Raw genomic sequence first — 23,087 nt, forward strand, 5'->3', positions numbered from 1 at the left:
CATTTTTGGCAAAGTCAACTTTCCAGAACACATTTGATTAATGACAGAAACTAAATTCATAAGGAGGAGTATTTTTATTTGCTGTACAAAAGTTTTTATGTTTTTAAATGGGCTTTATCAGTTTGGAGGGGCATGTGTTTGTAATGGGACTCTTCAGAAAGGTTTCTGTTTGACAGAGGCACAAGGACTGTGGCATATTTCAGCAAATAGAAATGGTGACAGGGAAGAGATAAGTAGCAAAATGTTTTGGTTCTTAGGAATGGAATGCTGTAGTTCATCCCCAGCAGCCAGGTCTGTCCTATAAACAGGATAGAACAGCTTCTTGATTGAATTGGGCCAACGTGTCTGGGCCTGCCATGCTAAGCTTGCTGCTTTTTACAAAAAACATTTCCTCTTTAATCCCGAGGTTTGTTTCTTTGCTTCCTCCCTGCATGCTTTCATTGTGCTATGGACCAGGCTTTCTATTTCCTGACTGTGTTTCAGTCTTATGTGACCAGCCTTCTAAGTAGCAGATTGATCATTATCAAAAAGATGATCTTGATCATGAGAGAAGATCATGTTATGCCAAGAGGATGGATGTTGTTCTTTCATGTTGCTCTTGTGGGTTGTTAAGATGCCAAATCAATGTTTAATAATCTGCTTGCATCCTTTTGCCTTTGATTACTGGCTTTTATTTAAATTACAGAGATGAGCAGAGCTGTGGATCTTTTTACATAAAAGAATAAGATCAGGGTTTTTTTCTACGATTACGTAGTATTTTTTTTTGTTTGCTAAATAGTTAGTCCATGGCTCTGTCCAGCCCTGGAAAATATATAACTTTGTTAGCATGTATTGGGTACTTTATTTTTCATTGGATACCTATTCTTGCCTTATTTTATCAAGATAAATTGAAGTCCTCATTAAAGAGTGGTTATCTTGAAAGGCAAGAAAAGCCTGTAAATTCAACTGCCCCAGATCTTTTCAGGAAAAGCTCCTACATACAATTTTTGGCATTTTTGGAATTATTTGAAGTTTCAATTGTGTTACTTCATATGTAGATTATTCAAGTTTTAGCTCCTGAATTTTTGTATTCGCCATGTTACCTGTCTTTTATCTTGATTAAAAGTCATCTCTTTCTTTTAAAAGGTATCAGGTGCATAGTGAAGGGTAGGTTGTCATTAAAGAAACTTTTCATATCTGAATTAACTCTTTCACCAGACTTACCCAATAGCTGTGTGCTGAAATCTGCTGCAGACTTTGTTGGCTCCTGAGTATTAAGAGCAGCAAGATCTGTTTCAATTAATGCAGTCTGAATGCTTTTCAGCTCTCAAAACTCTTAACCAGGCTCAATAGATAAAGGCTGCATGAAAGCAAGTTTGGGAATTCAGACTCCAGACACAGCACTGCCTTGACAATGCTAGCAAAGTGAATTATTTCTAGAAATTTTGTGTGGTATTTTCAGAACTGGTTCTGCTGTCCAGTGTGCAGTCAGGCTCAGGTTCCATTTGCATGAAACTGCTGGACTTGCCATTTCATATTGGATGTTTTTAGGCAAGCATTGTTGAATATTTTCTATTTCTTTAAGGCCCTATCTGGATGGAATAGTAAGAGATCTACCTGCAGATTATGAAGATGAATTAAAGCAGAGAGCACGTGTGCAGCAGATCTCAAGAACTGGAAATTCTAGGTGTGGTATACAGTGTATTTTTCTGATAATTGCACTACAAAATCATGGTGAAAGGAAAATGTTTATTTAAAATCCCTAATATGTTGTCTGAAATGGCTGATCGTTTTTCCTGCAGCTAGGATACAGTAGAACAAAAAAAAATGTGTTTCCTCTGAGAACAGCTATTGAAGCTTGCATGCCAGTTTTCTTTTTGAAACAATAGATCACCTATTTGGAATAATTGAAATAATGTGGAATCCTTTTTTGATAATAGTTTTAAAATTCATTTTTTTCCTCTTGTCTTGCTTTTGCAAGTTCTGAAGTGGTCTTAGTGGATGAGGCAGAAGCAGAACACTTGTAAAGCCCTTACATAAACTCTTGAGTGGCACCACTCAGTCTGTTAACATTGTTGAAGTCCTCAACTGAGTCAGTGTTTCCAGATGGCTACAGAAACCGCAGGCAAATGAAAACTGAGAGAAACGCCTTTTTGCCAGGCAGTTTCTTCTTTTGCTTGTGATATTTCTTTGAATTTTAGGAAAGCTGTTTGTCATGGGTGTATCCCATAGTGATGTAAGTGCATCTATCATGTTTCACACAGACTGCAAGTAAATTTATATTTTCTTTTTTGTCTTTGCCAGAAATCAGGTACAAATTAATTCTTCAGTTAATGAACCGTCCAAGTCTGCACCTGAAATGCCATATGCAACAGGCCTTGTTCTTGGTATGTATAAAACCCTAACTAATGACAGTGAGTTAGCCTTTCTTTGCATATTTTATTTTCCTTTGGGAATAATTAAAAACTAGAAGTAGTATAGAAGTATCTTCCTTAGTTGAGCATTAGGGAAAAAAAGTATACAATTTAAGTAACATTTTTTAGTTGCTGTTGTATCAGATAGCTCCAAAATGTGCAGCTTCCTGACTGTACAAAACCAGGCAAACTAGGGAAATAATAATGACAATTTTAGTAGTTTTGATCATCAGACCTCCAAACAAACTGCATATTAGAACTAGATATACTTTTATTTTGCTTAGTAAAGATCCAGTGTTCTTATGCACGTTCCCAGATCATATACTCTGCTGTGTTGCATATTTTAAATTGACTGAAATTCATTTTTTTTTGTCCAGTACCTCTTAGGTAATTTGTATAGCATTTACACAAATGTGTGATTATTTCCATTAGGTGGTCAGGACCAAGAACTTCTCCAAAGGAAAAAAGAGAAATACAGGCAAGAACTAATAGAACAGATGGCTGAGCAACAGCGAAATAAGAGACGGTAATGGAAAGTTATTATATTTTTAAAAGATAATGGCTGAAATTTAAAGGAATTTCATTAATTCAATGTGGTAAGAATAATTTTCATAACTAAGGAATTCCAGCTAGCTAGGTAATATTGCATGTAATTAAACTCATTGGCATGAGCAGTTTAGTTTTTAATAAAAAAAAAATTCACCAGCTTTCAATGGAACAGGAAAAAACCAGATTTTTTTCATTTTTAAAAAGTTATTTTTGGTTTCTTAAGGGTAAAGAAGCTGTAACTGAAGTTCCCTTTTTTGCTGGTGGAAGATTGTCTAATTACTTCTCAAAGTTGAAAATGAATCTTGTTTTGTCCTCCAATTTAGGAAAGTAACCTTTTATTTTCAAAGTGCTTGACTGTCTGACTTATGCAGATGTATAGTAAAATAAATTTCTTGCTTGCCTTTTAGTACCTGCCTGCTGAATGATAGTATGGATACATAAAAACACACAGTGATACTAGTGAAGGAATAAGGAATTAAAAATAGGTTACTATTGTCAGTTTCAATGTGATGAAAAATTGTACATGCTGAACAAGCCTAAGCCCTGAAATTACAGTACAGTACTCATTGCTGTACTTTTGAATCATTCATTTAAATATGTTTATTATAAACTTCTTACTGTAACGTGAATAAAGATCAATTTTAAAGAAATGTCCTGAAAGGTTGTAGTAAAAAGCAATATGGTAGTGTGTCCTTTTACGGTAGTTGATTATTTTATTAGGTGGAATGATAGCCAGATACTTCTAGAGAGTTCTGTTTATTTAGAATCATAGAATCATAGAACTGCTGAGGTTGGAAGGGACCTTTAAGATCATCAAGTCCAACCATTAACCTACCCTGACAAAACCACTTCTAAACCATGTCCCTAAGTACCACATCTACCCTTTTTTAAACACCTCCAGGGATGGCGAATCCACAACCTCCCTGGGCAACCTATTCCAGTGTTTAATAACCCTTTCAGTGAAAAAATCGTTCCTAATATCCAATCTAAACATCCTGTGACATAAATTGAACCCGTTTCCTCTAGTCCTATCACTTGTCACCAGGGGAAAGAGGTCAGCCCCCACCTCTCTACAATCTCCTTTCAGGTACTTGTAGAGGGTGATAAGGTATCCTCTTAGCCTCCTCTTCTCGAGGCTAAACAACCCCATTTCCCTCAGTTGTTCCTCATAAGATTTGTCCTCCAGACCCCTCACCAGCTTTGTAGCCCTTCTCTGGACACGCTCCAACACCTCAGTGTCCTTGTAGTGAAGGGCCCAAAATGGAACGCAGTACTCAAGGTGGGGCCTCACCAGTGCTGAGTTTGGGGGGATGATCACTTCCCTAGACCTGCTCACTGCACTATTCCTGATACAAGCCAGGATGCTTTTGGCCTTCTTGGCTGCCTGGGCACACTGCCGGCTCATATTCAGCCGGCTGTCCACCAACACCCCCAGGTCCTTTTCTGCCGGGCAGCTTTCGAGCCACTCCACCCCAATCCTGTAGCGCTGCATGGTGGTGTTGTGACCCAAGTGCAGGACCCGGCACTTGGCCTTGTTGAACCTCATACCATTGGCCTCGGCCCATTGGTCCAGCCTGTCCAGATCCCTCTGCAGAGACATCCTACCCTCAAGCAGATCAACATGCCCGCCTAGCTTAATGTCATCTGCAAACTACTGAGGGTGCATTCGATCCCCTCATCCAGATCATTCATAAAAATATTAAAGAGAACAGGCCCCAGCACCGAGCCCTGGGGGACACCACTTGTGACCGGACACCAACTGGATTTAACTCCATTCACCACCACTCTCTGGGCATGGCCATCCAGCCAGTTTTTTACCCAGCGAAGAGTACACCTGTCGAGGCCATGAGCAGCTAGTTTCCCCAGGAGAATGCTGTGGGAAATGGTGTCAAAAGCTTTGCAAAAATCCAGGTAGATAACATCCACAGCTTTCCCTCATCCACTAAGTGGGTCACCTTATCATAGAAGGAGATCAGGTTTGTCAGGCATGACCTGCCTTTCACAAACCCATGCTGACTGGGCCTGATCACCCTGTTCTCCTGCATGAGCCATGTAATGGCACTGAGGATGATCTGTTCCATTTACAAATAATATACAGTATCCTTCTTCCTTGACTCCAGAAGAAAAAAAGTGTAATCATGTCTTCTGTTATTCTGTATTTTCAGAGTTATTTTAACTACAGAGTTGTGAGGTTCGTGCTTTGAAAGAATGAATATATTTGTTACTGCTTTCTGATTTGATAATTTTTTTTCTTTTTTCAAACAAAAACAGTGAGAAGGAACTTGAGCTCTCAGTTGCTGCTTCTGGAGCTCAAGACCCAGAAAAGATGGTAAAGCACTTGGATTTTCTTTCACCTATACAGAATTTTTTTTTAATTATATGTACACTGTGGTTTCTCAGTCACAAAACTCTGTAGGGCTTTTATAGATTGATAAATGTTGTGTTTTTTTCTAATAGGTCATTAGCATAGAATAAAATTGAAGCCAAGGATGATAAGGCTGTAACTCATTACACATACTTTCAGCTTAAGAGGCAAATATTTTCACAGAAGTTATCGAACATTTTCTTTTGCTGTGACCAAGTGGGAATTTTAAAGAAGTAGTGGGTATCATGGAAGAAATACTTAGTGTCCAGTGTCTGTACATGCACCTTAGTAACCTTTCTTTGGGAATGGAAAGCATGCTGCATAAAGTTTTTTGCTCCTTTTTTCACTTAAAAAAAAATCCAGTTGTTTTGCAGCTGAGTTGATCTTATTGGAACCATTTTTAATTTGAAATTTTTAATTCTTTTTTAAACTATCAAATGTAGTATGAAAATAGATTTTATGAAGATTTAAGATTTTAAGATTTTATGAAAACATTTTGAGATTTTATTAAGATTTTAAGATTTTATGAAAAGCAAGATGTTTAATATTGTGTTGCTTGTAAGACAATGCAGAGTTAACACTGTCTCCACTTCCTTAGTAAGGTAATTATTGTAGTAAGACTTTTGATTAGCATATATGAAAGAGGAGATTGTTAGTACTGGTAACAGTAGCAGACTGATTGTCATGTAACTAGTATGATTTGCACGTGTGTTTGTGAAGTGCCCAAAGCCATTGCATGTTGGGTGCAGGAGAGATCTGCTGTTGGAGAAATAGGGTGGGTAACTTTCTCAAGGAAGAATAAACTGGTTATTAATTTAACTGGTTACCAGTTTAAATTATCAATGGCGCTGTTCTTTGAGGGAGGCTACAACACAGAAAGAAACTTGTGCCATTTCTGGACAGTTCAGCAGAGGTGGAAGGAGCTCTTATTTTCTAGAAAATGAAGATGAGTGAATAGCTGTGAGATGCTATTAGTCAGCATGTGAGGCAGGAGACTGAGAATGCATGCAAATAAACAGTGAAGCTGAATCAAAATTCTTACTCCTAAATGGGGAGGGAGAAAACTAACTAGTGGCCTGGCTGCATGTTCCTGCCCTCTCTGCTTATAGTATATTGTGCTTGTTTGATGGCCTTTGCGAACTGATTCAGCTTGGTTAGCTGGCAAAAATCTGAATCCTTTTTGCTGCTTTAGTTGTCTTAGACAGGTCAGTTGGCTAATCAGGGATTCAGATGGTGAAAGGGAGAGGGATGGAACGTACAGCTGGTAGCCAGGCAGGTAAAGAGGAAAAACTGAGCAGAGGATGCTGACTCTTTTGGCACAGCAGGCTGTAAGGTCAGTGTAAACAGTTTTGTCTAATCAAAGCTGACTAGGCAGAAGCATGCTGTGCTGAAGCACTCTATATACCATACGCATCTCAGTTGGAGACTGAAAAGTGCCTGTTGTAGGAACAAAATTATATCCAGAGCAAGTCCATGGCATGTATAATGTTTTAAAACTATTAATTTAGCTGAAAGCCTTCAATTAAGTAGAATTGCTGCATTCATTAAGCAGCAGTCACTGTTAGCTTTAAATTGCCTCTCGGGAAAGGATTCTAATTAGGTAGATTTCTTGATTAATTACAGGTTGGTTAAATAGCAATGCCTGATTAAGAATCTATAAATGTAGACTGTTGTATATACTGCTTGTTTAAAAGAAAACAGTCTCCAGGATGAACTGACTACCATAGTCACATCTGAAATTAGCTACAGACCTGAAATCTGGGGCACTTTGGAAACAGTTCACATAAAACTTCTTAGTGAGAAAGGCTGTTTTAAATGTTCTCCTGCTCAAGACACTGGATTTGAAAAGACAAGTTAAAAAAAAAGCGTGTAGACTGCTTTATAAATTTCAATTGCTGTAGCTCATATCTATTATCTAATTTTGTATTCACATCTAGAAATTTGAAGTTACATTTTATAAACAAATATTCATGTCTAGTAGATTTTGAGAATCTTAACGCTGTAGTTCATGATTGGTGAGTACTAACTGCCTTGTATATACTGTCTTGCAGCTAAGTGATGAGGAGGTAAAGATTTACTATTTTGCTGAAATACTTCCATATTGTAGGGTATATGATTTGCTGTTAGATATTTAATATTTAGCTGGTTGCTGGTATTACTTTCTCTGAATGCATGTTAATTGAAGCACTACAATCTCAGGACCAGAAAATTCAGAAATAAAACCTGTTTTACTTACACAATGTATGATTTTTTCTGGTCTATTATATTGACTCATTTAAACATATTAAAATATTTATGCACAGCAGCTGGTATAAGGGCTTTCTGGGTGCGATAGGATAGTTCTGAAACTAACCGACTTGCATGCCTTTCCCTTACTTGCATGTTGCCTTTGACTTTTTTCTGAGGCTGCCAGTTATCAATAAACATTTGATGCTTTAAAAAAAACAAAACCAAAATATTGTAATTGTTGTAGTTGCAAAAGCTAATAAAATCAAAGGAACCCAAAAAATGAAATAGAAGTATTGCAAGGAAATGTTTATTGGAAAAAGTCTCAGTGTGTATTTGTTTTTATTTTTACTAATTAGGAGCTATTTGGGTTTTCGGGGTGGGGGATTGTATTTTAGAAACTTTTCCTATGCATAATATGTTAACACTGACAGTGTAAGAAACTGGTGGCTGTACTACAGACAACTGTGTAAATACATTTTTTTATCCTGGATAATAACTAGAACCATATACTTTCTGAAACCTGCCATAGAGGCTGGATTTTGTAAATCTGATAAACATGCTGGATTTCCTTCTAGTATTAGATGCCCAGTAATTCCTTGGGAGAACAAAAATGCAATTACTAGAAATTTGAACAGCTAGTTGGGACCCAGTGAAGTGTTTAACACAGCCTAAATAGAGGTTCAGAATGTTTGCTAGTAATAACGAAGTAACTGCTTTTTTTCCTCTCTTTTTCCTCCTCCCCCCCCCCCAGCCAAATAGATTGAAGCAGTTTGGCTTGACAGTGAGAGCTTCTGAAGAGAGGGTACCTCCTGAAAGGCCTAGGGTGGCTTTCCAAACTCCGGTGCCCATCCCTTCAGCCTCTCCAGTGAATGAAGACTTTCACAGGGGGCTAGCCAGCACTCTTGGTGAAATAGCAGTGCCCAGGTGCTTCACCGTCATGTTTATTTTGCGTGTTAAATAAGCTTGGTGCTGTGTGTTATTACTACTTAGTGGATGTTTGTGTAGGATGAGAGTTGAGCTGTAGAAACGATGTCCATAGCTGTAATATTGAACCACGCTGGGAGGGTGCTTGGGCGTCTGTGCCCAGCAGTGTGTTGTTAGAAGGCTGGTATGGCACGAGTTTGGTCCCTATCAATTAAATGATGTCCCCGGGGTAAGCTCAGGAATGCAGTGTAGGCAAGGACAACTTCCACTAGACACTGTGGTTGAGACTGAACTCTTTGGGAGGCAGAAGGAGCTTTAGGCATGTGGCTGAAGCTGTGCTGTGCCACTTGCCCTTTGACCAGAGAACTAATCCTTGGCTTGTTTTATTTACTGTTACTGGTGTAACCAGTAAGTATCATTAACTGAACCCATTAAAAAAGGCATGCTTGTTTTACGTTCTTTAGATCTCTGGAATAGTGTGGGTACATGTACTACTCCCTAAGGGAAGGTTAATTTCCTACTGAGGTTTATTGTATCTTGTTCCTACATGGCACTAATGGGTTGAGCTAAATCTAAAGTTTTCCTATGGTGCATTCTTTCTCTCTTTTTTTCCTTTCTTTCTTCTTTTAAAGATCTCATTTTTCAGTTGTACAACAGGACAAAAAATTGTCTTCCTTTTTCCTTTAAGGCTTGCACCGATGCCACCGCCTCCACCACCAGTTTTGACAGACAACTATAGAACACCTTACGATGATGCATATTACTTTTACGGGGTTAGGAATCCTTTGGATCCCAGTCTTGCATATTGTAAGTTGATGATTTTAGATGGATTCGTTGTTATAGAGTGATTCAGATGACTGCTTTTAATCTAGTTAAATGATGAATAATACAGAACTAGTGACAGCAATTTAAACCAATTTCTTAGATATGTGTTGAATGAAAAGTAGGCTTTTTTCAATACTAGTTTTGAATGAAATAGTTTCCTCCAACTGCAAAAGGGGCTGTGGCTTCCAGAAATCTTGTTCATTGTTTGAACAACTCTAGTTTCACCTACTTCGCCATTACTCCTCCCAGATAATTTTCTTCATAGTTTTGATAAAACATTATTTTCTAAAATTGTTTAAATCATATTATAATTGGCCTGACAAGGGCACATTGCTGGCTCATGGATAATTTACTGTCTACCAGGACCCCCAGATCCTTCTCCTCAGAACTACTTCCGCAGGCCCGCCCCTAACCTATACTGGTGCCTAGCATCCTTCCTCCCCAGGTGCAGGACCCTGCACGTGCTCTTGTTGAACCTCATTAGGTTCTTCTCTGCCCAGCTCTCCAGCCTGTCCAGGTCACTCTGGATGGCAGCACGGCCCTCTGGGGTGTCAGCCACCCCTCCCCAGTTTGCTATCATCAGCGACCTTACTGAAGATACACTCTGTCCCCTCATCCAGGTCACTGATGAATATATTGAACAATTTTTTTGTCTTTTTTAGAGGAAAAAACAGAAATACTTTAAAAAAGTTGTGCTACCTTCATAGAAAAGTTATAGAATCATAGAATCACAGAATGGTTACAGTTGGAAGGGACCTTAAAAATCTAGTTCCAACCCCCTTGCCATGGGCAGGGACACTTCCCACTAGACCATGTTGTTCAAAGTCCCATCCATCCTGACCTTGAACACTTCCATGCATGGGGCATCCGCAACTTCTCTGGGCAGCCTTTTCCAGTGTCTCACCACCCTCAGGGTGAAGAATATCTTCCTGATATCTAATCTAAATCTATCCTCTTTCAGTTTAAAACTGTTATCCTTGTCCTATTGCTACACTCCCTGATAAACACTCCCTCCCCACCTTTCCTGTAGGCCCCCTTTAAGTACTGAAAGGCCACAATAAGGTCTCCCCAGAGCCTTCTCTTCTCCAGGCATAGTAACCCCAACCCTCTCAGCTTGTCCTCGTAGCAGAGGTGCTCCAGCCCTCTGGTCATCTTTGTGGCCCTCCTTTGGACCCCCTCCAACAGGTCCATGTCCTTCTTATGTTGGGAGCCCCAGAGCTGGATGTAGTATTCCAGGTGGGGTACAAGTTAAAATAGAGGAGGAAAAAAACCTAACAATAATAACTCTTGTCCTGGTTGATTTGAATGAGATTTGTTTCCACTGGGGAATTTAATGAATGCTAGAGATTTAAGAGCAAAAGTTTTTAGATTTTTTTTTTTTTCCCCAGTGTAAATTTCTCCCTATCTCGAAATGTAGTAGGCTATGGTTTGAGAAGGTTGGTGGGGATTTTTTTTTTTTTTTTTTTTTTTAAGTTCCAGGCACCTTTTCTACCTTTTCCGTGTAATCTTATTTTCAGACCTCAGTTTTAACTCACAGAAGTTTTGGGTTTTTGGAGGTTTGTTTGGTGTGTGTTGGGGGTTTTTTTTGGTGTGTTTTATTTTGGTGTTTAGTTGTTTTTTTTTTTTTTTTTTTTTTTTTTAACGTTTTTATCAGTATAACCTCTAGGGTAAAATGGCTTACAGTTTAGAGTATTAAAGAAACTAATACTTAAAATTCACATATGAGAGTTAGGTTGTCTTAAAACTTCTTGTCACAAATTGGAATACTGCTAGTGGTTAATATTTGAAAGTGTAAAACTGTTTTAGAGATGCATCTCTTATGGTCTTGAACACGAACAGTAGTACACACAGTAATTTCAAGCCCTGCTGTGGCAGAGTGCTGCAGGTCCTATTTTGAGTACTAATGCCAAATGTACTGTAGTTCTGCAGGAGGCAGTGGGGTTCTCACAAGAGAGGACAATTTGGAAATCATGAGGACAAGTGTTACATTAAGCAAAGTTATTTCTTTTTGTTAATTCATTGTAGAATATGTTTATGAAACCATTTGTAAATTTTGAAGGGATTTAGTTGAATTTAAGCAATAGATTTGTACTGTGGCATTGTGTTTCTTGCTTTAGGGGGCATTAAGGATTAGCTAAGTTTGTTCCAGAAGCTGAGAGTCCCGTGTGCAATTCTGCAGTGACAGAGTGTGAGCAGTGAGCTCTCTTCTTTTAAGTAATGGCAAATGTTTATTTTTGAGCATTCAGAATTTAAAATAGTAGGTTGGTTTCTTTGTTTTTTTTTACTATATAGATGGTACAGGTATGATGGGAATGCAAGCCACACCTAATCTGGATCCTCCTTTAGGCCAAGCGCCAGTAGAGCAATCTGTGTAAGTATTGTCTTTTCATATTCTTTGTATTTATCTGTATTGATAAGCTTTTCATGTTGGGAGTATTTTGCTGACAATGGGTATGCCTTTGAATTAAAGTGGGTTAAAGACAACTTTTCAAACTTCTAATTAAGAATTTCTATCTAAACAATAATTCAATGAAGTCCTATTTTTATAGTGATTTATGAAAATGAGATTATAAACTGCCAAGCTGTGGAATACAACAGCTCTTAAATATTTCAGGCAGGGATTTTTTTTATTTTTTTTTTTTTAAACTTCCTGCCCTCTGGACCCAATGATGTTTACCTTTTACGTGTGTGATTTTCTAATTCAGAGGTAACATTGGACAGAGGAATACAGGAGACAGACAAAGAAGCACAGGAGTATTTTCTGAAGAAAAACCAAAACCTTCCAAAGAGGCAACGTTATCTTATCAACAAGAATTACAGCAGCAGGTACTGAGTGATAAAACTTCTGGTGGTTTCTTCTTTTATTTTTTAACATATAATGGTTGTAACTGTAGTACTCTTTCAAACATATCTAGTTTACAAGTAAAAAGCTATCTTAACTCTCCCTCCCTTCATCACTTCTTTCTTTCTATTCCTCTGACCCTGCTTTAGCTCGTTTTAGCATTTCAGGTGGACAGCAATCTCTTCAATTTTTTTGTCAGAGGCAGAGCGAATGTTAAGACTGACAGGAAATAGATTAGTTCCAGGCATGGAGTTTTATATAATTACTTCCATAATTTATAGTATTTTGCAAAAGTTATATATTGCAGAACAAAAGCACTGAGTTGTTTTGCTCTGATATTCCTGCTGAAAGGTTGGTTTTGAGCATTACTCCTGTAATTATTAGGAACACTCTGATTTCAATAAGTTCTTTATGATCATTTGGATACTAATTCAAAAGCTTCCCTAAAGTTTACTTCTAGTCTGTTTGTAGGTGCTGTCTTTTTTCAGCTTCCTTTTTGATAGACTAGACAAATTTCTTGTCTCCTGTCTTCCAGCAGATGTCCTATTCCCTTACTCGTTTTAGTGGCCTGCATTTAACTGCTGCACCTTATGGCAGTTTTTATTTATAAAATGTATTTGACCATGATAAGACATGTTATTTCAGAAGAGATTTTGCTAGAATCCAGTTTGGTGGCACAAACGTTTTCTTATCTTATTCTTTTTTATGTATTTCTTCGGTGGAGGTAAATAATTGCTATAAAAATATTCTTGTTCTGATTATGCTTCTCTGAAGGCATTTTCTCACTGTAGTCTTAAGTAAATTTTATCTTGCCATATGAGAGACTGTACAATTTGACATCAAGGTCTAATAAACATGGCATGGTACAGTCTTTCAAAGTTACGCTGCTTATGGTTGAAAGCAAACAGAATGTATTCTGGTTTTCTTTTCTATAGACAAACGTGACTGACCATTTTCATAAACAGCTGACAGGGCTAGATGGGTCTTTATGTTGACTCATTATATCTTTTATGAAATTGTCTGACTACTTGATAAAGGGAAATGTCTATCTAATGCACAGAAGAAATAAACTTAAGAAAAATACATTAATATATTTCAGCTATGTAAATAGTAGCTAATGTTTTCAAAGCTCTGAAAAGAAGTTGGACTTTTTTAAACAGCTATTCTCTTTATAAATGCTACATTAAATTATTAGGAGACTTAGTTTTATAAGTTTAGCCTGATTTTGAAGAAAATGAAGAACAAACCATATGAGCAGGTACTGCAGAAAACTATTTCATGAACGATTATAGATTTGTGTAGCATTCCACTAAGGCATTTATTATTAAGCATCTTTCTTTATCTCCTGTCATCTCTAGTCTAAGTGACAGCGAGGTGGATTGAGAGCTGGTTGTGTGACACAACTCAGAGGGTTGTGATCAGCGGCGCAGTCTAGTTGGAGGCCTGTAACCAGTGGCGTCCCCCAGGGGTCATTACTCAGTCCAATATTGTTCAATATATTCATCAGTGACCTGGATGAGGGGACAGAGTGTATCTTCAGTAAGGTCGCTGATGATAGCAAACTGGGGAGGGGTGGCTGACACCCCAGAGGGCCGTGCTGCCATCCAGAGTGACCTGGACAGGCTGGAGAGCTGGGCAGAGAAGAACCTAATGAGGTTCAACAAGAGCACGTGCAGGGTCCTGCACCTGGGGAGGAAGGATGCTAGGCACCAGTATAGGTTAGGGGCGGGCCTGCGGAAGTAGTTCTGAGGAGAAGGATCTGGGGGTCCTGGTAGACAGTAAATTATCCATGAGCCAGCAATGTGCCCTTGTCGCCAAAAAGGCCAATGGAATCCTGGGCTGCACAGGGAAGAGTGTGGCCAGTAGGTCGAAGGAGGTCATTCTCCCCCTCTACTCCGCACTGGTGAGGCCACAACTGGAATACTGTGTCCAGTTCTGGGCTCCCCAGTTCAAGAGGGACAGGGAACTGCTGGAGAGAGTCCAGCGTGGGGCAACTAAGATGATTGAGGGATTGGAGCATCTCCCTTATGAGGAAAGGCTGAGGGAGCTGGGACTCTTTAGCCTGGAGAAGAGAAGGCTGAGGGGAGACCTTATTAATGCTTACAAGTATCTAAAGGGTGGGTTGAAGGAGGATGGAGCCAGGCTCTTTTCAATGGTTCCCAGAGACAGGACGAGGGGCAATGGGCACAAGTCGGGACATAGGGAGTTCCGTTCAAATACACGGAAAAACTTCTTTACGGTGAGGGTGACAGAGCACTGGCACAGGCTGCCCAGGGAGGTTGTGGAGTCCCCTTCTCTGGGGATTTTCAAGACCCGCCTGGATGCAGTCCTGAGTAATGTGCTCTGGGCAATCCTGCTTTAGCAGAGGAGTTGGACTAGATGATCTCTAGAGGTCCCTTCCAACTCTGAAAATTCTGTGATTCCATGAAAATGTACCAAGTTGAGAGAAGCAAGTGCTGTAATTTTGTAGAATTTTGCCTTTAAAATTTTTAGGCAGTATAAATTTCTGTAGCACAAGATCCAGGTATATAGGACTTTTGATCTACTGCAAGTGTCTGATGTGAACATTTCTGGAACTTGGAAGTCTTATAGTGTGTATCTATACATGTCTCTGATTATGCACAGAGTGCATATAAACGTATGTGCACATTTTGACAGCAGTATTCAATGCACTCTCTGCAGTATAGGGAGTGAAACATTAGCAATTTGCTTGATATAGATGGGGGAATGGGTAATGATAGCATTCAGCTTGCTCCGTTAACTTTTTATTAAAATTATACCTAATGTGATATTTTCATGCAGCTGACTTCAGTTTGTTTGGGTTTAGATAAGAGAGAGAGAGGAACGACGCAGACGAGAGAGAGAGGAGAAAGAACGCTATGAAGCCAAGTTAGAAGCAGAAATGAGGAATTACAACCCCTGGGGAAAAGGTGGTGGTGGTGCTCCTCTCAGAGATGCGAAAGGAAATTTGATAAGTATGTATGGCAAAATTATGGATTGTCTTTTTAAGATTGATGTTTTCTTGCACTTGTAAAGGTTGGTTCTATTCAGATAAGTTATTCCTTTTTATTCAGATATGTTATACCTACACTGGTAGCCCTTTATTGACAAATAGAAGTACTTGTTTCAAGCAGATGTACTCTAGGAATATTTAAGGGAGTAATTATTTTAATATCAGTAAAATTGTTCAAAGAGCACAAGTTGAACAAAATGGGGAACACACAATATGTCAACTATAAATGAATTCAAAATGCAATAGTAAAGGGAGAAGGAGGAAAACGAGCTGTTGGAATCAGCTGCAATACAAATACGCTGAAGTTTGTTGTGGAGACTTCTAATTTAAACATTTTCCAGGAGCAGGGGGTTTCATTGTTTTTATTTTTTCAAATAATTTCTAGGCTTAGAAAGCTCTACTTGTGACATGGGAAATGGAAGCATGTTTGAATAAATATATAAAGCTAAGTGGACTATTTAGATTTCCCCAAGTAATACTACTGGTAAACAGCAGTATAAATAGCAGTCAGACAGCAGTAATGTTTTTTAAGATTTATTTTTTCCAAGTGCTGTTTTATACAACATGGGACTGTAAGTGAGCTGGGAGATAGCTATGATTGGGGCATGTTGTTCATCCGCCTCTCCAGTAAATCAGAGATTGTAAGATTAAATCTCAAATTCCTGATTCTGGTTCCTACTGAACCCTACAACAATATTTTATCTAAAATAAAAATAGTACTTGGTAGGCACAATTAGATTTGTATATTTTAAAATAAAATTATTAACACTAAATTCACTAACGTGCCACAGGTCCTCTTTTGTTGAACTCTCTCCCATATAGTCTATAGAACAGTTTTGGAAATCCCCTTAACGGTGTCTCGTTTAAGCTAAGTCAAATGGACTTGAAACTTTTTGCTCTTCATCCCACCCTCAGGAATTTTAATGCTTCCAGTTAATCTGGGAAAAAAGAGAATACCCAATGAATTACCCAGAGGAAGTGAAGGGAGGTCTTTGAGACAAGCACCTCTCATACACATCCAGGAGTATCAGTCATTTTCCTCTTGAGGAAAGCTGAATACACTAGTGGAAGTGGTAGTGGTTATGGTCCAAAATGAATAGAAGTGGTAACTTCTAAAGTGAGTCAGTCTTAGAATTTTAAAACTATTCATTTCTGATGTGAAGTAAATTGATTTTCTTGTTATTGGAATGCGATGATGAAGTCTGATTAGATTTTTAAAATATGTGTTCTGGTAATAAAATGTGAGAATTTTCAAAGCATGAAACACTTACTGGATAACAGTTTATATATAAATAATTAGTATACCTGAGCAACATAGGCCTAAATTCACAGTGTAGTTTGAGGGCAGGAGGTAAAGGTTAAATGCTTTTAAAAGATTGTGTGCCCATAATAAATTCAGAAGCTTGTGTTTATCCCCAGAACAGATAGAAATGTTCCCACTGCCTAACTTTAGGCACTGCATTTAAGTGTCTGGCTTCTTTCTCTAGGCTTTATAATGGTGTGAGTAGAGTGGGCCAGAGGAAAATGTAGAATCATAGAATTGTTTAGGTTGGAAAAGACCTTGAAGATCATTAAGTCCCACCATTAACCTAGCACTGCCAAGTCTACCACTAAACCATGTCCCTAAGTGCCACATCTACACGTGTTTTAAATACCTCCAGGGATGGTGACTCAACCACTTCCCTGGGCAGCCTGTTCCAGTGCTTGACAACCCTTTCCATGAAGAAATTTCTCCTAATATCCCGTGGTGCAACTTGAGGCTGTTTCCTCTTGTTCTATTGCTTGTTACTTGGGAGAAGAGACCGACCACCACCTCACTAGAACCTCCTTTCGGGTAGTTGTAGAGAGCAATAAGGTCTCCCCTGAGACTCTCTTTCTCCAGACTAAACCACCCCAGTTCCCTCAGCCGCTTCTCATAAGACTTGTTCTCTAGACCCTTCACCAGCTTTGTTGCTCTTTTCTGGACTCGCTCCAACACCTCAATGTCTGTTTCTTGTAGTGAGTGGCCCAAAACTGAACACAGTATTCAAGGTGGGGCCTCACCAGTGCTGAGTTTGGGGGTATGATCACTTCCCTGTTTCTGCTAAAAGCCAGGATGCTACTGGCCTTCTTGGCCACCTGGGCACACTACTGGCTCATATTCAGCTGGCTGTCAACCAACACCTCCAGCTCCTGTTCCACCAGGCAGCTTTGCAGCCACTCTTCCCCAAGCCTGTAGCACTGCATGGGATTGTTGTGACCCAAGTGCAGGACCAGCACTTGGCCTTGTTGAACCTCATACCATTGGTCTCGTCCCATCAATCCAGCCTGTCCACATCCCTCTGTAAAGCTATCCTACCCTCAAGCATGTCAACACTCCCGCCCAACTTGGTGTTTTCTGCAAACTTACTGAGGGTGCACTTGATTCCCTGGTCCAGATCATTGATAAAGATATTAAACAGAACTGGCCCCAGTAGTGAGCCCTGGGGAACACCACTTGTGACTGGCTGCCAACTGGATTTACCTCCATTCACCACAACTTTTTGGGCCTGGCCATCCAGCCATTTTTTCACTCAGCAAAGTGTACACCTGTCCAAGCCACGAGCAGCCAGTTTCTCCAGGAGAATGCTGTGGGAAATGGTGTCAAAGACTTTACTAAAGTCCAGGTAGAGAACATCCACAGCCTTTCCTTCATCCATTAAACAGGTCACCTTGTCATAGAAGGAGATCAAGTTAGTCAAGCATGACCTGCCTTTCATAAACCCATGCTGATGGGGCCTGTTCAACTGGTTGTCATGTATGTGCCATGTGATGGCACTCTAGATGATCTGCTCCATAAGCTTCCCCAGCACTGAGGTCAGACTGATAGGCCTGTAGTTCCCCAGATCCTCCTTCTGGCCCTTCTTGTAGATGGTCATCACATTTGCTACCTTCCAGTCAACTGGGACTTCCCCAGTTAGCCAGGACTGCTGATAAATGATGGAAAGTGGCTAGGTGAGCACATCTGCCAGCTCTCTCAGTACCCTTGGGTGGATCCCATCTGGCCCCATAGACTTGTGTGTGTCTAAGTGGTCTAGCTTGTCACTAACCATTTCCCTTGGATTATAGGGCTTCATTCTGCTTCCTGTCCTTGTCTTCCAACTCAGGGGGCTGGGTACCCAGAGAACAACTGGTCTTACTATTAAAGACTGAAGCGAAGAAGGCATTAAGTACTCAAGCCTTTTCCTCATCCTGTGTCACTATGTCTCCCCCCGCATCCAATGAAGGATGGAGATTCTCCTTAGCCCTCACTTTGTTGCTAAAGTATTTATAGAAACATTTTTTATTGTCTTTTACATCAATAGCCAGATTAAGTTTAGTTGGTCTTTGGCCCTTCTAATTTTCTCCCTGTATAACCTCACACAATCTTTGTAGTCTTCCTGAGTTGACTGCCTTTTCTTCCAAAGATCATAAACTCTCATTTTTTTCCTGACCTCTAGCCAAAGCTCTCTGTTCAGCCAGGCAGGTTTTCTTCCCTGTCAGCTTGTCTTTCGGTACATGGGGATGGCCTGCTCCTGCGCCTTTGAGGTTTCCTTCTTGAAGAATGTCCAGCCTTCCTGGACTCCTTTGCCCTGCAGTACTGCCTCCCAAGGGACTCAGGTTCCTAAACAGGTCAGCCAGGTTCCTAAACAGGTCAAAGGCTGCCCTCCAGAAGTCCAAAGTAGCAGTTCTGCTGACCCCCCTCCTTACTTCTCCAAGAATTGAAAACTCTTATCATTTTGTGATCACTTTGCCCAAGATGGCCTCCAGCCATCACATCACCCACCAGTCCTTCTCTGTTCACAAACAACAGGTCCAGCAGGGTGCCTTCCCTTGTGGGCTCACTCACCAACTAGATCACTTACATTAGCCTGAGCTTTGTATATACCTCCCGAGATGCTTATCTCTGTCTGTAAATGAGGAACCAAGAGAAAGGAGTTTCTTAGCCTGTTTTCCAGAATTACTCATGTAAAGTTATTTTTCCTACCATAGTTTGGCAGCACGATGGATAAGCTATGAGTCAAATGTTGTGAAACATAACATGCTGTTTCTGCCATGTCTCTTTTTTTATGCAGTGTGACTTGTCTTTTTATCCTCTTGAAATGTTTGTAAATAGCTTTTGAGACTCCGATGTATGCAAAAGCTGCTTTACAGAGAGGGATGTAATTCAAAGTTTTTGGAATCCTTGTGCTTAAATGACTACAGTAATTCATAATTATCAGAAACACTATTTATAAAGTTAATCTGAAAACTGCGTAGTACTTTGTTGTTTTGAAATGAGCCTTCTAGGTATAGTATGGTGAATACTTCAAAAAGAGCTGAAATTTACATCTTTGGTCAGGACTTTTATGGTAACTGAGAGGCACCACAAATCTTGGTGAAAATGTTGGATGACATTGTTTTGCTTACATACAGAAATCTGCACCTGGATTATTACTGAAGACATGAAGACCACAATACACTTCAATGGTTCATTGTGCTTATTGCCCTTAATAGTAATCAAATAGAGATTCAGTACTTAAAATACCAATACTAAACTCGAAAGTATTTTACAGCTTTAAGGAAATAGAAGAAGGGGTGGTGTCTAAATACATGATTGTCAACACAGACTTGTCAGTCATTTTTGAGCTGTTTATCTTTCCATTTCATAGCATTCTTGGGTGGGGGAGAGGGGAGGCTTGCTGTGAAGAATCATTCCTGGCAAAAGAAAACAAACAAATCTTTTGATCAGTGAATTCCTAATGACTAGTATTTCACCTATAGTTTATATATTCTTGTCTTTGCTTAATTTTTTTGTTCCCATAGTTGGTATGCCCAGGAAAAGTGGAATAAGCTCTAAAATCTCTGTATTTTTGAGAATCTATGGTAAACATGCCTTTTATGAGAATAAAATATTATAAACAGTTGTTTCCCCTTTCCTTTAGCGGACTTGAATATGATGCACAAGCAAAACGAAGATGCATATCATAATCCAGAGGCAAGACTATATGAAGATAAAAGGGCTATTGTATCTGTTGACCTAAGTTTGGCCTCCCCAAGACCTGAGAACACAGAAGCATCTACAAATAAAATAGCAGGTTTTTAAGAATACTGTATTACAGCTGTAATTACTTATAGGTCTTAGTAATCAAAATTCTCTAGTTTCTTTACTCCTTTCTTGTAGTCCTGTGATAGTGTTAGTGCTCTCCACCTATGAAGTCAGTATTATGCTTCTTTCCCAAACTTCTTCGTTGCTGTCATTGTGTGCATTGATAATGTATTTTCTTATTTGTCTTGTCAGTTATGATAGATAACTGTTTTAGCACTGAACAGTCAGGATCAGTACATGAGTTTTCCAAGTTCAATGTCAAATCAGATCTTCATACACATTTGTTTTGCTCTTAAATGATACAGTAAAATACAAGAGTATAGTAGGAGAGAAGATGGAATAAAAGCAGGAGGAAGGTCTGCAGATATATGACGTTATAGGTTGAGATGAAATTGGTACAGTAACTAGGTTAGCGAGTTCTAAAAAGTTACAGGTAAGCAGCCCTGTGCACTGCCTCCACGTTTTAGGGATTTTATTTTATTTTATTTTCCTATTTAAAAACTAGCGCATCTTTCTCTCTCTTCTTACGTTTTGTGAGATATCTAAATGAGAGAACGCTGGTACTCCAGACATGTCCCCATTTTGGGATGGGCAAGGGTCAGGATTGGTGATAGTCTCCTCAAGTCAGCTTAGGTCCTGCTTCTCTTTCGCCTGTCTGAACTGTTGCACTTCTGTGTAAAAGAATTCCATGGTATTTGGGGCATGGATCTACTTCATAAGATTCCAATCACTGTCCTGACCACTGGCTGTAGAATAATTTTTTTTGTTACTTCTGTCTTCCTTATTGCTCTTTCTCCCTAGTATGCTGTATATCTAACCAGAGGGAGTGAAACAGGCAAGGTCGATAAAGCAGTAATGTGGAATAGCAAAGAGCCCGCTGGTTAGATCACTTATTTTGGGATCAGAATGTGATGCAGATCAGCAAGGGAGCTTCATAGTCTTGCACCTTCCGTTTGATTAGTCAGGCAGTAAAGTGGCTTTGTGTAGGTTTTGGTTGCTTGGTTTTGTGCGTGTTGTTGGGTTTTTTTTCTGTTTGGTTGTTTTTTTACACCATTCCCTTAAAGAGGAACTTGCAGGATAGTAGCTGGTACACAGTAAGTTAATTCCTCAGTATGTTCCATAGCCACTTGTCTGTCCTGTGTCCATGCCTTTTAAATGGTACGTAAACTTTATTCTGACTTTCTGCGTAGAATATGTCCTGAGTGAAGTAAATCCATCCTGAAAGAGCCACATATAAATTTAGTTATACTTTGTAAGGATTCAATCAGTGATTCCATGTAAGGAAAAATAACACTAACCTCAAAGTGTACTCCTTGGTATGCAAGCACATGCTTCTAAGGCAAGGCTGTAGCAGTAAGTGTGTGCGTTCCTATGAGAATAAGTGTATGGGTTATTTCTGCTTTCATCTGACTTGGGTGGTACATCACTATATAGGGAAGAGTAAAGGGGAAACACGAGAACAGCTACAGCTGTGTCCAGCTCAGAGGAACTATGGCTCTTGCACATCCTTGCACTGTCCTTTGAAGCAGACATGATATGAATGAAGAACACGCTGTCAGGTGAAAAATTAATGCCACATTCTTCCTTCTCTTACTTCCTTTCTCCTCTGCTTCCTTTCAGGATCCTGTTCTGCAAAAGCTGTTCTGTGTGTTATCTGAGCTAATCCTCCTTTCTAGAGCTTTGGGGACTGTATGGTTATGATGCTTTCGTAACTCAGGGCTGAGAATAACTTAGTAACCTCTCCTCAGTGTTGTTCCTTCCAATACAGGGGAGGAGGTTGAGCTGAGAGAGACCTGACACTTCAAAAGTCATAGTGTGGAAGGCACCTTACACTGGCAAAATTCAATTTTCTGACTGCTTAGAATTTTATTTGCCAGTTTTGGGCTTTGGTTTTTGTAGCATCCATTGCTATTTTACCTAAACATTTGTTCTGTTAGGATGTTTTGGTTTTGATGAGTGAATAAACCCGAGGAACAGAACTGTATGTGCTAAGTCAGAGTAATTGCAAAGAGGGAAGTTATGAGATGTAAAATCTTTGCTATTTGAATTAACTTACAGGTAACATTTTTAGATATTAACCGGTAGATTGGACAGTGGAATATGTGACTTTTATAGGTGTTGTTTTGTAAAAAGACAGCCGGCTTGGACATTGTTAATTGAGCAATTAAAACCTGAAGTATTCTAGGGAGACAATGTAAGAACTTTTAATCATAGATACTGTTTTCAGCTATACCCTTGAATTATCGCTGTCATAAACTACCTTTTGAAACAAGTGTCTCAGATTCCCGCTTCTTCACTCTGGCTTGCTGCCTTAAGTTTGCTTTGACTTTTATCTATAACTCTTTTCTTTCTTTTTTTTTTTTTTTTCCCCTCCGCGCTCTCTCTCTCATTAGGTTTTACATTTGCACAGACCTCTCCTTTTGCTCGAGGTAATGTGTTCGGTGAACCACCATCTCCACAGCATCTTAAGCGACAAGAGTCGTACAAGAACTTTCTTCGTCTACAGGTGAATGCACACACCAGTTATTATCTTGTTAAATACATATTTAAAAAAAAAGAGAGATTACAGTCAAACAAAATTATCACTGCTGACCAAAGACCTTATCCAGTCATAGCTAATTCTGTACAAAAGATGTGTACTGAGCTATATGCTACTGAGTCTTAGATTTTTGCCTTACATAAGAAATGCCTGTAAAAGTGATATTAATAGTTGGCTTCATTAATCTAGATTCTGTATTTTTTTGTTCCTGAGTATAGCTCTCTAAATACAGTATTCGAACTCTCAAACTGTGCATACAGTACAAGTTTGCATACATAAATATGTAAAGAAACCAAGATGTTTGTCCTTGGTAAGGCTACGT

At 39.3% G+C, this 23,087-nt stretch overlaps 1 protein-coding gene across 1 annotated transcript in view; it reads left to right on the forward strand.

Annotated features, from left to right (window-relative positions):
- Nucleotides 1–23,087, forward strand: part of CSPP1 (centrosome and spindle pole associated protein 1) — a 64,576-nt gene that overhangs the window by 18,042 nt on the left and 23,447 nt on the right. Inside the window, exons 8-18 of the mRNA XM_082479082.1 lie at nucleotides 1,565–1,666; nucleotides 2,284–2,366; nucleotides 2,826–2,919; nucleotides 5,214–5,271; nucleotides 8,288–8,460; nucleotides 9,149–9,267; nucleotides 11,578–11,656; nucleotides 11,991–12,111; nucleotides 14,955–15,102; nucleotides 20,063–20,215; nucleotides 22,620–22,732. Coding sequence (XP_082335208.1) covers nucleotides 1,565–1,666; nucleotides 2,284–2,366; nucleotides 2,826–2,919; nucleotides 5,214–5,271; nucleotides 8,288–8,460; nucleotides 9,149–9,267; nucleotides 11,578–11,656; nucleotides 11,991–12,111; nucleotides 14,955–15,102; nucleotides 20,063–20,215; nucleotides 22,620–22,732 — 1,243 coding nt within the window. The remainder of the gene's footprint in view (nucleotides 1–1,564; nucleotides 1,667–2,283; nucleotides 2,367–2,825; nucleotides 2,920–5,213; nucleotides 5,272–8,287; nucleotides 8,461–9,148; nucleotides 9,268–11,577; nucleotides 11,657–11,990; nucleotides 12,112–14,954; nucleotides 15,103–20,062; nucleotides 20,216–22,619; nucleotides 22,733–23,087) is intronic.

Source organism: Vanellus vanellus (genome assembly GCF_965231255.1).
Source record: "Vanellus vanellus genome assembly, chromosome: 2".
Taxonomy (NCBI): Eukaryota; Metazoa; Chordata; class Aves; order Charadriiformes; family Charadriidae; genus Vanellus; species Vanellus vanellus.